Here is a 17,321-nt window from a genome sequence, read left to right on the forward strand (position 1 = left end):
ATTACTCTTACTTCTATTTTGTTTAACTTAGCATATTAAAGCTGAATACAAATACACATTTTAGTATGGCGAATTGTCAGTTGCTACATGAAGGTCCCTTAGCCCCTTTTACTTGCAAATCAATGGCCTTCGGTAAATTTTGCTTTTCCGGATCAAAACACCTCCGATTTTGGAGCAGCGAACTTTAACATACAAACAAATCAAGAACAGAGTGTAAGTGACTGGTGACTCGACTCTAACCTGCTGAAAACAACACACTACTTCACAGTGTGCCAAGTCAGTAAAGTCAGAGGCACGGGTAATATGTTTAGCCATACCGCCCCTTAATGAATGTTAGAATGGGGTCATATAGATGACTCAGTTGGTGGCCTCCTTTGTTTTCATACACCGATTCCCCCTTCCCTGCTTACCCTGATTATTTTTTCCTCCGAAAGGGGTGGAGTTGGTAAACATTTTAATATTTTAAATAGATATTTTAAACCTCGAAAAAATAAGTTTTCATTTATTGTTACTGTAAAACGTAAACTCGGCAATAAGTATTTATTCCAAAGAGATTTACCGCGCAGAGATTGGCCAATCAATCTGGATTGGCTACAAGCTAATTTGAACTCAGCCCCTGTGAACGTGTATTGCCTTCTCACACCATATCTAAAATCTAATAAAATGTCACGAGAAATACCGATAGTTACGATCGGCAAATGACATGCGAGCTGTAAATTGAGTATGACATTTTGGCCATATACGATTGAATGTGTGCACAAGGAGCCGCAGGTAAATGGTGTCAAAATTGATGCTGTTTACCAAGTTTTCCTAAATAACTGTGTTTTAGATGTGAATTCGATCAGTGACTGGCATGTGACAGAAACTTATTCTAGCTGTCGTTCGAGAAAAACGTGCAAACTGGTCAACGCCTATACAGAGCAAACTGCACGGGAAAAACTGTCAATGACACACGGATAGTGTGTATGTGTCATTCTCGGTCATGTATGTGCATTTTCTGTGTGAACTAGAACATATATGTCAAAGATAAATACATCACTAAATATGCCATTGGAGAACATGCATCTCCAAAAAATATTATGCCATGAACTTTTCCACGAAATTTATTTGAGTTACCAGAACTACAGTTCAGAACTGTTAATATCATATAACTATGCAATAGCAAGGTTACCTTAACCAAACAGTTGATATAACGTTCAACATAGTGACACATGGGATCGCCACATGCTGACGTTAGAACAATTAGGTTAAATAGGGTCAAGTAAAAAAAAGGTCGGTATTCTTGAATCCATTCTCCTGCCCAAGTTTGGATTCTATGCTCAAACTAACTTTTTTTGTAATTCGCTTATATCATTGCAAACGATCAACATTGAAAACAGAATTTGGCTTAGGTCTCTTCGATTTTGTTCCCTTTCCATTGACAATATAAGACTTCTTTTATTTATATATAACCGAAACAAGAAATTCGGTCGAGCACAAAATCCATGCTTGAACATGAGTATGTGTCAAGGTAAGCGTTGAGCATAGTCATGTCATAGTCGCCTTCTCGGTTTACTGCATCGAAGTTGTTACACACTACCCTTCAAATATTCAATAAATGACAATTGTGTTATGTTAATTTCTGCTTTCGTCAGTAACAGGCTGGCAGATAACAACCAATGCGACACAATGGTAACGGTTTATTAACAAAGGTCATAATAACTGTAATATCTGTTTTCCTAATGATTCACCAATTAATATAGAGACACCGGTCTAACGTTAATTCTATTATATTTCTAATTTAGTTTCATCGTCTGCTTCTAAGGTCTGCTATTGACTTGACCTAATGTTTAAAATATTCAATGTAAACATCCATTTTCCCTTCATGTACTTTATTATGAAATTCACACAAATATGGTATTCAGTAAAAATATTCAACCGAATATTTGACAAACGCTACGTAAAAGCTACGGAAACGTTATGCTGTGCTCAAAATTGATCAGTAAACGTGTACGGGCCTGTAACGAGCTGAAATATATTCCGGATGATATATAACAAAACAACTGATAATATATAACAAAACAATTAGAAAAGAAAAAATACACATACCGGTACCGGGAAAGAGATAACGGCTGGCTTCCGGAGCTGGAACATGAAGTTAATGGCTATCCATAACAAATTTACGATTGCCATGCCAGCGCACACGCTATTTCGGAGTTCTATCAATCGAGCTGCAATTTCCTTCTGTTTTTCTTTGTCAACATCCAGGGGATAAAGATACCTGAAAGCGTAACAAAAAATCATTATCAATGACACCGATACGATAAGTTTCCGCCGACTTAAGGTAGTTAAAGTATTGTTGGTAAGTTTTTCATTTTGTAAGGTTAAAGTCGCTAAACTGATGACTGAAATTACGTACGAGACAACCTTATTACGTTTTAATACGCCTGAAAACCTCATGTTTACGGATTGAAAATATAAAGGAGATATGCTAGCATTAGGCCTTGAAACAGAACGAATCTTTTACAAAAGGTCACGTAATGCTTCTGATCCTCGACATTCAAATACACCTATATGTTAACGTTTAGTTAAGGATAATTACAACTTAATGACGTGACGGGTAAATGTTTAAGATATAACTTTAGGCGTAACAACTGCAAAATAGTAAGGTTTCCACTGAATGCAGAACAGTACATCTATGTTTTAGCTATTCATTGCTGAATGCCATTTTACTGGCGTATTGCATTAATAGTTTCAAAAAAAACAAATATTAAATGAAGCAATGATCATAGGGATTCTCCGTAAACTGCATGTGACTTATTGCGACCGCCTTTTATCCGTCGTCCACCGGCCGTAAATATTTAACATTTTTAACTTATCAAAAAAATGCTGAATCGATATTAATACAAATTTTGCAGGATGCCTTATATGTTGTATTAATAAGCAGGACAACCAAAATTGTGAATTTATTGTTCGGCAGGTTTTCAAGAGGAAATTATGAAAACTCGACATAGAACGGTAATTTAATTGTATTAGACTTGAAACTCTGAAATATTCATCGGGTGCTGGGGACGGAGTCAAAAAGGAGAAAATTGGCTAACATTTAAACGATAATCTTATGGGCAAGATATGGTAAAATCAAGCAGTCGTCATGAATGGAAAGGTCCCGTGGAAGATATTTTATTAGAAGATGCTTTATTAAAGTTGTTAAGGACGATAACATATATTGGTTCATTTTGCTTCATTTGTATTTGGGGATAGTTCAAACTTGATTAAATCATAACTATGATACCAGTTTAATAGTAAGAACCCTTAATATTTTTGGGTAAGGTCCAAATGAGAAAAAACATATAAGACTTTTAACAGATAATCTTCTTTAGACCCAGATATGACTGAAAGATACTTAGGTAAAGGTTTTTTTCAAATAAACTCTTTAACTAACCCCCCCCCCCCTAAAAAAATTTCGAGAGATTATGTCGAATCGTCGTTATAGAATCTTACGACGAATCTTCTTTTCAGTTTTATCATCTTTCTTCATACTGCAGTTTTCCGGACCTTTCATATCACCTTTTCGCTTATCGCACACAGTATTATTGGGCCAACAATGCGGTTAGTATATATAACTACTGTCTTCGGCTTTTGTGAATTTTTTATTTTTTTAAATTCAAATTCGCTACATGGAATGTTTATCAATTATATTACTTTTTTTTAACCAAATTAAGGTCTATTAATCATATCGCCACATTGTTTTATCGGCGGAATCACTATGGTCCTATTTGCTTCACATGTACCATATCGCCCTGATTCATAGGGTTATGTCCATGTCACATTGTAATATATAAACTGTATCTAATTGTGTGGTTGTTAGAGGCCACTGGGCTTCTTGTTAAATGCACTTATGCAAAACGAGAGTATCGGAGTATTTCAAACTATGGAAATTGAAATTGCTCATTTTGCAACATAAACGATTCATTCAAAGCCACTAAAACCAAAGACATTTCTATTGTGCATTAATTAATAGCAAATTTCATTTTTAGTCCTGCAATAATTGACCAAGTAATTGAGTTGAAACCGTCGACCAATCAGCTAGCAGTATGCTAAAACAGTATATGCAGGTTTTGATTACCTTTAAGCAAAGCCTTTCTCGTTGTATTACATATATATTCACCAGGTTTCATCAGAATCGTGTTAGATTTGACGAAGTTATTGTGCAGAAACCGCAAAATAATAAGAGCACAGCTTGCTAATCAATTATGCGCACATTTAGCTCAAATTGGAACTTAGCCCCAGTCTTCATATAATGAAAAAACATGTAAGTTTCATCAAAATTCAGTGATATTTTATCAAGTTTTCCTGCGTAAACCAAAGTGTGGACGGACGGTCATAACATATTACGTTCCGGCAATACTTTGATGGGCATATGCAAACGGAATAAATGTTATCAGTACAATCTATTAAGAGAGGTTGCTGTTGACTTTATCATCCAAACATAATGCCAAACTTGGAATGAAATCTTACTTGTGAATGAAACCTCTCCAGAACTGTTCCTCTGCAGCTTTCATTCGCAGGATGGGTCCATTTCCTAGATTCTCCAATTCTACCCACTCTGGACGTTCCATTTCATCTCGATCCTTCTTTTTTGTGTTTTCCAATTCTTCAAAGCTCTCGTCGTCTTCACTTGCAGATGTAGTCTCCCCAAACTTCACAGTCTTCTTTAGAATTGATGGTGGATCTTTTGGAACAACAATTTGTGGTACGCCTTCGGTATCCGTTACGCGTGTGTCTGGTTGGTCTCCTTGGTTCTGATGGAGCTTTAGCATTGCTTCAAAGTTCTTATTCATAGCCTTAAGCATATCGGCAGTCTCATCTTCTTTTTTTTTGGTCATTTGCATGTCGTTAATGACTTTAAACATATCCTGAAACTGCAGCTTTGGCATGAATCGAGCTAAAAAACCTTGCTTCTTCCTTTCGTCTTTTTCTCTTTTCCTTTTTTCCTCTTCTTCTATCTCCTGCTTAGTTTTTTTCCTAGGTATTTCCCTTGTTCCCCAAGATATGTCGTGCATGTTACAAAGTGAATATATCACCAGAAGTAAAAAGCCCATGGGTACACAAACAAAATAAAGTGCCCCAAATATGATACAGCTAAATTCTTGCGGATGGAAGCAAGCAGCCACAAGGAATATGACAACCAACGACGCGAGGAATATCACACTCGGATGGAAGGGATTTTCTTTCACAGCTGTTACAATACACCCGACGAATACCACCATCATGATAAAAACGTAGACTGCACTGAGCAGCTGAGCCACAAGGAGCTGGTACTTGGATTTCACCCAGAAACACATGAAAAAGTACAACACAGCGGGGACAGAGGATATCAGATAAGATGTGAGTAATTCCACATTGAAGACAGTTACCAGAGCTCCAGCTATCATCATCAGCACTGTAGATGGGCCAATTACTGTGGATACCATAAGACATCCTATAACAAAGATTTTCAGTTCAGTGACATCACATGGAAATTGTTGAAATATAAAATTAGGTAGAAATAAACTAGCATTTTTCAGATATTCGACTTATAATGTACAACAAATAAACTAGAAGCTGTGATCAAATACCCATACTCAGATTTCATTACCATATTAAATAAATCTGATTAATACATCATGATGTAAAGCGATACAAGAACAGTGATGCTATCGTAATGTCGTGAATATTCACACTACATTTATTCGCTCAAACCACTACATGGGCTACGTGTTTAAACGAAACCATCAACCTGTATTATATTAAGGCACCTGCGAATGATTTGACGACAAAGTTTGAATGAAAGTTCGAACATGATTTAGTTCTTAATAGTTTGTAGACGCGGTTATACCTTGGTAGAATATGTAGAGCCAGCTGATATTGTTATTGATAGCCACAGTATTTCGTCCATCCTGTAACAAATCAAGAATGTTAGCAATGGTGGAAGGCATCCATCGTCGTCTCTGATTGAAGAACTCGTCAAACCCCTCAGGAGCGTATGTGAAGGCGTCTGAAGCGGCTGCATAATCAACGCGGTAACCCTGTTGTAGGAGAAGTGTGCACAGCCATCGATCCTCACCTATGTATCAAATGGCCAAATGAAAACATTTCATTATCTCAAATAAATAAACTGTTTCTATAATTATTTGATTGATATCAAAAATGTAACGCAACTGATAATCTTTGATTATTGGAAAATTTGTACTTATCATTTGAATTCTAACTAAGACTGCATAGTTAAAAGAATCAAAGAAACATCGTTCAATAAATTAAAAACTAATGCCTGTATCTTTCAATGATGTATGAAAATCTTAAAATACAAATGTACGCGGTTATATATGAAATGCATATCAAACTACCTTGATCATACATAAGATGATGTGATGCTTCACTTGGAAGGATAGTGTACTTTCTCATGACGTTGTCGTCCATAATAGCTGATCCTCGGAACATGCTAAAACACCCTGGACTGCACAAAACACAGCCAAGGACATGTTCTGTGGATTTCTGTAGCCAATGGGCCACAGCATATTCAAATTTCTGGTACCACACTACTGGACCTGTCCAATAAATGCAAATATTCTAAATATTTCGCAAATTATCGGTTATTGGAGAAAACAAAATACCGTAGAAGTCTTGTGAAGAAATGCATGTCTTTGCTTATTTTTGAAATGTAATGTTATATGACGGCAACATTTAACAAAGACGAAACACTTAGGTAACAACTTGTTGAGAGGAATGTGCGTTATTAGCCTTTACAAAAATTTCACCTACACAGACACTATTGCTATGACAATTACGACAATACATAAACATGACTCGTCTCTGCCACAAGCTTACTAAACAATATTTACCTTTTCCTATGGGATGAATACGACCACAAGCTGCCCCAACCCTGTCGTTCTTCTTCATCTTATCTAGAAGCATGTGTACTGCCCCTGGTGTGAAGTCGACGTCACCGTCAAGGGCCAAGAGAAACGTGTTTTGAGCCTACCATCATAAACAAAGTATGAAACAGATATTATAAATGAGAGTCTCAATGTTGATTGATAACATTTTCAAAATTGGAAGTGTAACTATTACACGAAAACACGATAGGTGTACTCAAAACTCGGATAAGTCGAGCAAAGATTGCCAAAACATACTTGCAAAGACAGCCATCCATCTTTGCAAGTATATATGTAAAATGACACATGCTCTAACTGCCACGAATTCCGATTGGATACAATGCATACATTATTGCTTTAGAACCACCAATAGGCTTATATTTGTATTGCCTAAATAGTAAACAATTTCAATGATTAAGACTCACTCTGTAAATAACCTCCTCGTCCAAAAATTGAAAAATTTGACTTTTCTCCACTTTGCCAGTGTTTTGGCTTTCAAAAACCCGCCAACTGACCAGGTCGTTGAAGGCGTTTTCACTCATGGCTTTTATGACAAGCTCCTGGCACTCTTTGAGGATCCGGTATCCAAGTAAGTAGTACATGTACATGACCTATATACACACATTTTAGAAATTAGAACGTTATTATTCTTTAAAGAAATAATATAATCTAACTTAAAAGAGGATTGGTGATCTGTGCTTGCATCCTTTTCATTTACAAAAGCTAATTTTATATACCCCGATATGTGGAGTAAATGAGACAATGAATTCGTGTTATCAAATTTCGAATGTATAAGGGCCGGGCAGCTTAACTTACGATGAAGGCAATACTAATGGCTGTGATCACATTGCTTATTAGTTATAGGTTAGACACCCGTGTTTATAAATTTAAGGATATGTCATTAACAATGTAAGCACGTACCTGTGACCATCTTTTTCTGTGCCGTATTTTGTTCTTGTCTTTCAAGTGAATAAACATGACATTTTCCCCAGGCATGAGATACACAAGCTGACCACCGTACGGAGTTGGAATTTTGCAAGGGGCATTGATGGTCATTGCTCTTTCATGAACAGAGCTAGTATAGATGAAATAAATAAAAATGGATTATTCACATAGTTATATGGATTGCTGATGTGTTATAAGGTTTCAATCCGAGATCAATACAACTCTCCTTTCATTTAGAAGAATGACCTTGTTTTCAAATAACTGATACGACAAAAACATTGGACATTGAATGATAACATGTTATCAAAGAAAAGTAAAAAAAAAAAAGCAAACCAAGCAAATGGCAAAACAAATTGAAAAGACAAAAGCAGGTGATCTGGAATACTGAAAGAATAACATAAACTATGACACAGGCTGAACATTTTTCTACAGTGTTTCTGTATGGAAGACAATACCTGATACCTTATTTATAAGTCAAAATGCTTGATCTATTACGACATTCTTGGTACATTTACCTGGTTGTTGGGTAGTGTTGGATAGAAAAGAGAGAAAGATAAACGAAAGAGTAAAACTCGACTGTCATACATTGGGTGATATATTATTGTCACATTAGGTTCCAGAGAATAGTGCATACTGATGTAATGAGAAATCATATACTAGGTCTGCTGCATTTATGCAATTTATTACTCATATTTCCCTGTACACTTTAAAAAAGAGGTCCAGGGGGCATGTATCGCTCACCTGGATAATAAAGCAACCACAGGACCTTATTCTTATAACATAAAATACCTCAAATGGTACAGATGAAGAAAGATTGTAAAGATTTAATCATCAAATTCCCCTATTTAGCCTCGGTACTCTGCACCAAGTGGGGCCACATTATCCATTTATACCAAATTAAGCCCCCTTTGCCCAAGGATAATTCAGGCTAAATTTGGATGAAAGAACACATTGGGATAAAATCCCTTAATCCCGATGGTAGAAGAAAAAATAAACACCTCTATTTCCCCTCTTGGGCCCTGTCCCTCTGTCCCTCAGGAAGGCCCAAAACCATAAATTATACAAAATTGAGACCACTTGGCCTGAGGATGCTCCAAAGCAGATAGGGATGAAATTCCTTAAACCCTATGGTAGAAGAGAGATATCAAATTATTTACCTCTATTTCTCCTATTCGGCCCCGCCCCTCTCTCTCCAGGAGATACAAACCCGCCGTTTATACAAAATTGAGTCTCCTTGGCCTAAGGATGCTCCAGACCAAACTGGGATGAAATTTATTAATCCCTTAGGTAGAAGAAGTATTTTAAAGGTTTAACCTCTATTTCTCCTATTTGACCCCACCCCTTTGCCTCTAGAGGATCGAACCCCAGCGTTTATACCAAATTGAGTCCCTTTGGCCTATGGATGTGTCAGACTAAATTAGGATAAAATTCCATTTCCCCTGCGGAAGAGGAAATATTTTAAAGGTTTAACCTCTATTTCTCCTATTAGACCCAGCCGTTTATTCCAAATTGACCCCCCTTGGCGCAAGGATGCGATAAACTAAATTATGGATATCGTACCTTGCTGCTTCCTCCATTAGGTCGACGAGAAGATTAACAAAAGAGTTCGGTACTCTCTCGTCATTGTCGTTGGTTTCAAAGGCGTCGTCAAAGAGAATATGTGCTGTATATATAATAATAAAAATTAATAACAATAATATACACCATTCGATATAGCGCCCTAGAATAAACTTGTCCCTGCAAGTAGGGCGTTAGAATTGTACCTGCTGCCCCCATTGCATGATCGTAACGGGCAACTAAATTTGGAATCTTTTCTTTCTCTTCTTTCTAAACAACTTTCTTCTTACTAATGTCTCCCTTGACAATGCCTCACTTTTGGCCTTTAGTTGAGCGTTCGCCCCTGTGAGGAAGGCTTTGGGTTCTGTCCCCTGGCCGAGACATACCAGAGTCTGTAAAAATGTTAGTCGCCCGTTGTCAGTATAGTGTGACCGTGTGGAGTGTCCTGCTGGATGTTTTCGGCAGTATGTTTCAGTGAGTTAGCACTGTAAAGTTGGCATCAGTTCCGCGCTATCACATGGAGACAAACACGAACATATCGCAGCCTCCCAAAACACACACGCATACAATACACGCATGCATCTTGCACACAGGGGAGGCCGTCCTTAAATGACCATAGATGTTGAACAAGACGTTAAACAATACTAAACCAAACCAAACCAAGCCCTTGAATGAGCCATTCTAACGCGCTTTACAGTACAAAGATATACAAATAACACAATTAGTATATACATGAGCTGCATTATCAGGAGCTATCTACTAGTCATATGCCACATGGCTTATATCTCCCTATGTGTATATGCCTGCGTGTGTGTTGGAGATGAATTGTGTTCTGTTTGTAGTGGGATCGTGCTTCCAACGGCTTCATTTATAGTGCCACCCCACTTGAATGCTACAGCACATATACCGCAACATCAACCCATGACCAATGCATACTTCACCTGGGTTGTTAGAGTATAAATGAAAATGATCTGTTAACCTTGATAAAGGTTTGTAATATATATAAAGAGAAAATGTTCTTCTATTAAAAATTAAGCATATTTGAAAGAGGGAATTTCATACAGTCGTTAATAAACTGCAATTTAAAAAACAAACATGTCACATGATAGCTCTTGGTGCATATTTCAATTGATAAGAACATTTCCAACTAATAATATGTATTATTCAAATGGATATGACCACTTACGTTCAAACTCATAATATTTTACTTCGGACGGTCTCACATCAAACTCTTGTACCGCCCTCTTCCGTAGAAATTGATCTTTATCCATTCTGAAACAGTCGCACAATAAGCAATACATTATGTTTATAAAAGATGCATAAGAACGTTACATTGATATATCTTTATGTTAAGGAGTAATCCACACCCAACTTTTTGAATATTTTGGTACCTGAATAATGACTTAAGAAGCTGAACCATCTCCTGTCGTGTCTCATGCCACATCGTTCCGCATGCGTAGATCATAGGAGGTATGGCATCCTCGATTTCCTCCTCATGTGTCCTCTGCGACTTTACTAAGTTTAACCTTTAGAAGTAAGAAATGTTTTTTCTTTTCTTGATATTGGATGTATGCAAACATAGTTTAATACGTTTCCGACTTCATGATTTCAAACTGTCACAATCACTTTTATTGTTAAGTAACCCGTTCTGTCACAGTAGCTGAAGACAACATAAAAAAAATATCCTAGTTATTTTGCAACTTTGTCATAGTGTAATTATGAATCAATGCAATTACACGTGAATAGTTTTCTTTGTAAAAGGACATTGCTATTTATATTTCTCAAAGTGAATGTATTGTCAAATGCATTTACCTGAAGCATGTTTGCCCTTTGATATTCACTTTGGCTATTTTTCTTGTGTGACGGCGCCGGTTCATTATCAGATCCTGTTCCATGATAACACCGCAATATACAGGACTCATAAACAAGCTGTAGCGGGACAATGCAATCCATATATTGTTAGCGATAACATTTAAACCTTCTTAATTTATCAAATTGTAAACTTGAAGCCCGAAGATATGCAAATACTAGCAAGATTAAGTCTTAGTAGCTTGTTCTATTTCTACTATCACATGGACTTTTTAACTTTAAAAATTATGATATTATAGTTCATGTATAATATGATCTCTGTAATGTATATCACATATATCCACTCGCTGTATAACACACAAATAGCTGTATATTATCTACTGTATATCGTCATACTGTAAATTACAAAAAACTGTATATCGTCATACTGTATGTTTGCACAAAAAACCTGCATATTGTAATAGTGTTATTAAAAGAAAACGGCATATCGCCACCCTGTATACCACAAAAGCTGTATATCGTCATACTGTATATCACAGCTTTATCTAAAGCTTTTATTGAAAGTAATCATCTAAATGCATGCGTATCAAAATGTAATAACCCTCGTTGTGGTTCTTGTATAGAAGGAAGCGATGTTAACTTAAAAAATGGTTTTAACTTTAAGTTAAAAACATATGAATTGTCAATCTAGTTATGTAATTTACGCATTGATTTGTAACAATTGTTCTGAATTTTATACCGGTCAAACGGGCGGTGAGCTACGAACAAGAATTTGACTGTACATAGACAGCAAGTACTAATAGACAGTTTACTATTTTTACCGGTAAGTAAACACATACACGCTTGTGTTGACGACAAAATTAAAAATATTTCTTATTTATCAAATGATCAATGCAGACGTAATCAAACGTGAGGCTAATGCCCCCATTCCACTAGGCTACGACAGGCGGCGTCGGTGTCGGTTAGCCACCATCCGACAGCATCCGACAGGAACGTAGATTGACCGAATATCAACCAAGCACTGGCCGAAGGGTGACGTCGAGAAACCCCAACTGATGCAGAGTGACCGAGAGAACATTTCTGACCCCGGCAAATTTTGAGCATGCATAAAAATCGGCTGCGACAGGCCAAGATAGCATTTTGACCGAGTACTAACCCTCATCAACCGAACTTCACCGCAAGGTGACGTAAGTCTAACCGAATAGCAACCCCCATCGACCTAACACAAACCCTGAGAAACCCTGCCTGTCCGAGTGTTTTATCAGACTCGGTCAACAGTGCGTTTCTCTGCGTTGGTGTTACGTCACAGTCGGTTGCTCTGAGTCGACATTCGGTCACATTCAGTCAGCAAACAATGTCAGGGACCGTCATGCACTGCCTGGCGGGGTTAGACATGGGTCGCCATTCGGTCATGCTGCGTCAGCCTGCGCCAGTGTTACGTCAATATTCGGTCAGCTTGGGTTGTAGTTTGGTCAATGTCGGTTGCTATAAATACGGGTGCGCCACATACGATTGGCTAGTGATACATTTGTTTTCCAAAGCATCATGCCACCAAAGAAATCAAGAAAAACGTTAAGACAGGCAATAAAGAAGACGAAGGGCAAAGCCGTGATGCAGCCCGGAGACACTCCAACAGGAGACGACGAGCACCAGGTAGAGGTCCAGCCAGTTGTTGAAAGTGTGGGCCAGGTGATAACCATCGTTGGGCAAGGGAAGCATCCAAGAGGTCGTGGTCGTGTTGGAGGGAGCAGAGGGTGTGGACGTGGACGTGGCAATAAAGATACTGTAGCCGAGGTCATGGATATGAATCGTAAATGTGCCATTTGTGTTCGAAAATGTTCGAAAATGCTCGAACAGTTTTGCGACAGCCCAAAATTTACTGACCGACCCTGATTGACACTGACGCAACGCAAGTGAAATGGGGGCATAAGGAAGCCGAAATCATCAGACTTCTTAGGCCTCGTTTGAATAGTACTGTTTGACTAATATTTTATAATGTTCTTACTTGATGTAAAGCTTAAGGTAGAGAGTAATTCTGAATATTAAAGGATGTCCATACGCGAGTCCCTATCAATATTTTTTTTATCGTTTTTCCTTTGTCTACAGAAGAGTAATATCTGCTTATTTTCACCCACGCAATTGATCCGGTGAAGTGAAATCGGTAGTGTGTCGGAACAGTAATGTAATGGTCCCCAGTTTGCCCCACGCAGTAAAAGTTTTTCTCTCTCAATAATTGATACATAAATAATAGTATTAATAGTAATACTAAATCCTAAACCAACAGTACTCCTTACTTAAGAACATCATTATATATTTCTATTGCTGTGATATCGCTACGGCGGGTACGCATAAGGCGGACGTCGCTTTAGCGAACTATTAGGTGACGTCATAGTTTATGACGTCATAATATCTGCTTCAAATAAACAGTCTGAAGATTCTTCTTGATGAGATGAAAGCGCTTAAGACTTGTTGTTGATAATAAATAAACAAGTCCCTGCGAAGGAGAATATAGAATAAAACAATAAATATGCAAGATCTACCGCTAGGCCTTTCTGCCTTCTAGGGCTTCTTCATCTTCAAACAAAATGACAAGAGTTTCTTAGTACTTCTCTAACGCTTTCCCCTGATGACCCTCTAAAAGAGAGAGAGAGAGAGAGAGAGAGAGAGAGAGAGAGAGAGAGAGAGAGAGAGAGAGAGCGGACAGACAGATAGACAAACGGACTGACAAAGAGACAAACAAACGGACGGACAAATATGTCAATGTACTCCAGTTTTATTCATATCGTACTGAAGATATGATAATTCAAAGTAACTGATCAAGACATGCTTTTCGTCTTTAAGTCTGGTAAGTGTATGCGCCCGATCCCCCCACTTTAAATGTTATATTTCTATGGAATTTGATGACTTATTCCCCCCTCTGAGACTGTTCAATATATTTTAAAACAACTTCATTTCTGTTCACACATAAAGACCGAGGAGAATAATAATGTTTTACTCAGATCAACTGAACTAAAAGATGGACAACATTTTAAATTGTGGATCTTGTCACACGTTTCGCTCTATTTTAAATTGGCAGTTTAATCAAGAGTTTTAAATCCGGGTAATGTTGACGAAACTTTTTCATAAATGACCTGAGTCGAACAAATGACTGCTTGAAATGATTGGTATGTTGTTATATTTCATCAAGGAAAATGTAATGTTCAAATCGTTATTCATATTGTTATTAAGTATATGCAAAATACAAGCAAGAGTACAACAAGATATGGTCAACAAGCAAGAACAAAACGCAAAACGGTAATCAAGCAAGAACAAAAAGATAACAGGGTCATGAAGCAAGACCAAAACATTACAAGGTCATCAAGCCAGAACAAAATATAACAGCGTCATCAAGAAAGAACACAATATAACAGAACAATCACGCAAGAACAAAATATAACAACGTCAACACGCATAAGAAAAATATGAACTTATATAATGTGACTTACTGCTCAAGCTTTGCAAGTCGATCTTGACATGGAAACCAGATATGTCGTCCTACCCAATATACAGAAATGAGCCATCCAGCTGCTGCTGGTAAGTGCCACCAGGAATCCATAAAGGCTGCATCACAGGTTCGGGCTTCGTTCGACACATTTAACAGGAAGCCGTGTTCGCAATCAAGATATAGTATGAGAACTGCAATTGGTGTTGATAAAAGCAATGGTACAGCGTAGGAAACAATCTGCATCTGAAGTTTACATGCCGTGTACGCTATATAATGACCAATGAATGCAGACAGGATCAGACAGGCGACCGATGTATATTTGAGAGAGCTTTCGTCAGTTCTACCTAGCATTATGTCGAATGCCGATTCAAGCTCTAGGTTTTTGTCAGGATCCAAGTAGAGGAAAGCACCTACACCGGTCACAATAATCTTCAACGGGGTAGCTACTGCATAGAATATTGGCCGACATTCTTGCAAATCGAATTTCAATCCTAGCATTGCGATCTGTAACCTGTTTGTATCTTGCAATGCTCCACAGAATCTGTCGTCGATAAAGTTTTCCCAATAGGAGAGTGAACAAAGAAAAAGACCAAGAGCAAATTCACCTATTCTTCTATGATCCTCTACGAAAATCCGGTTGTCAATGTAATATTCGTATAAAACAACCACTGGTATTGCAGAAAGTTGTCCCAGGGCTGCCAATAGATCCAATACGAACTCAAACATCTTTCCTCCTTTTGACTTATACCTCATTTGGAGATTCTTCGTTGACGAACATAAAGGTTTTAGGATACTCGGTACCATACAAGTACAGCTGACTAAAAGGACCCCTCGCACAACGTCTATTTCCGGTAGGATTCGAAAGGTGAGAATAGACACTCCTACTGAGTGCAGAATTTCCAAAACTAATACCTAAAGCAAACAAAAATACTATTACTAAAACAGTATCAGAAACATAGTCTATTGTTTAGTTGTAAGTTATGTGAGGTTTATTTGGTAATTGTCACAATGCAAATTTTGATCAGATGTATTCTTCCCGTGGACAACTTACAATATGTCTATTTCGTCTCTACAAGCTATTTCAAAGAAACTTTTCCAAAATAAAAAATCAGGTTTTCGTCTAGCGATAAAAGCAACTTACAACAATGATATTTCTCAAACTCGGAAGCGGGACATTTCCAAACAAAGATTTCCACAGGCTGATGAGGAAAGTCAGGGCGTATGGAATGCAGATGGCAACCAACAGCAGACTGTAACGTGTATTCTTGCTCACGGAACCTTTCTACAATGAATAACATTACACAAGGTTACTTAAAAACCTACTGAAATTGTGCATTGTCTATGAACTTTTGCCAATTTTAACTGAATCTAAATACTGCGATCTGTAAATGTCTGCAATAATGTACGTCATTATACAGTGACATAGCCGACTGTATCAGAGATATGGTTTTCGATAGCGATGCTGATTTCTAGAAATGTTACAAACTATTTTTGTATTCGGAAATTGATCATCCATTTATTTTTTGATGTAAAGAACAGTTCGTTTTGAAATCTATTCAATGCGATAAAAAAAAACCTTACGTCTTCGGATACGAGAGTCACCAAACTGATCTTTTGTACCACCGAGCAAATCAAGAGAAGTATGCCCAACACGAAGTAGGTGACGATCTTCAGAACCTGCATCCAACCACTTGAGCTAAGATCTTCCCTCTTTGATTCACGGCTGATAATTTTGAAGATATCCCAGAATCTGGAAAGTATTGAAACTGTATGTGATGATATGATGGTTTGTATATTTAATTGAATTATTTTTTTGCAACTGGTATTTGTCAAATGTTATGCAATATTATAGCATACTACGATAACATCATAGATACCTCTTTAAACATAAAAAAGAAATCTAAATTATGTCATAATGTATTCAATTTACATTAAAATGTATCTTAATCAATCCAACGGATTGAAATTCTTCCCGGTTATGGACGGTTTGTCAGAAATAAACACGTGTCAAGCTTCACAAGGCGTAAACTTAACACAATGAATATTCGGATTGAAGTATTCGACCTAGGTTTAGACAAAGGTTTTGGTTAATTTTCAGACTATAGTTTAACTAATATATTGACAAGCCAATTACGTTCCACGCCATTTTTTGACAAATAAAGTCACAGCGATCATTTTGGAGTTTAGAATATGTTAAATAAGGTTTTACACACGTATGTAAATATACCATTCACAAACAGGTCAAAACGAAATAGGACCAACAGAACAGAAGCTATGGCCTAAAATGTATCAGCCGAACAGAAGTCATGGCGGCTAACTGGATTAACGTGATCCGCATACTATGTCCTTTTTCACCATGTAGAATCAACAAAGTACAATTTGCCACGAAATATAGTCAACATCGTACCAAAAAATCAAACGTTATATCTAAGCCAATCAGAATCAAGGAATGCTTGCCATCTTGGAATGAGGGATCCGGGTAATATTGCTTTCTCAACGTTGGAATTTCTGTCAAATAACATCTACCAAAAAACGTACACTGACCAATCACAAAGGGCAATACATATATTATTAACCCCTATTTAATTTTTGGTGACATTGATACTGATACTTATCTTAGGAACTTGCTAGCC

At 37.3% G+C, this 17,321-nt stretch overlaps 1 protein-coding gene across 1 annotated transcript in view; it reads right to left on the reverse strand.

The window, feature by feature from the left end:
* The window catches only part of LOC110450673, a 123,722-nt gene that overhangs the window by 14,547 nt on the left and 91,854 nt on the right, over positions 1-17,321 (reverse strand). Inside the window, exons 20-33 of the mRNA XM_021498298.1 lie at positions 16,270-16,438; positions 15,830-15,970; positions 14,690-15,600; positions 11,208-11,324; positions 10,787-10,921; positions 10,582-10,667; positions 9,399-9,501; positions 7,815-7,968; positions 7,319-7,504; positions 6,861-6,996; positions 6,366-6,566; positions 5,858-6,085; positions 4,498-5,461; positions 2,089-2,260 (exon numbers count right to left, since the gene is read on the reverse strand). Of these exons, the coding sequence (XP_021353973.1) occupies positions 2,089-2,260; positions 4,498-5,461; positions 5,858-6,085; positions 6,366-6,566; positions 6,861-6,996; positions 7,319-7,504; positions 7,815-7,968; positions 9,399-9,501; positions 10,582-10,667; positions 10,787-10,921; positions 11,208-11,324; positions 14,690-15,600; positions 15,830-15,970; positions 16,270-16,438 (3,703 nt within the window). The remainder of the gene's footprint in view (positions 1-2,088; positions 2,261-4,497; positions 5,462-5,857; positions 6,086-6,365; positions 6,567-6,860; positions 6,997-7,318; positions 7,505-7,814; positions 7,969-9,398; positions 9,502-10,581; positions 10,668-10,786; positions 10,922-11,207; positions 11,325-14,689; positions 15,601-15,829; positions 15,971-16,269; positions 16,439-17,321) is intronic.

The sequence above is a fragment of the Mizuhopecten yessoensis genome, unplaced genomic scaffold, assembly GCF_002113885.1.
Source record: "Mizuhopecten yessoensis strain PY_sf001 unplaced genomic scaffold, ASM211388v2 scaffold5413, whole genome shotgun sequence".
Lineage (NCBI taxonomy): Eukaryota > Metazoa > Mollusca > Bivalvia > Pectinida > Pectinidae > Mizuhopecten > Mizuhopecten yessoensis.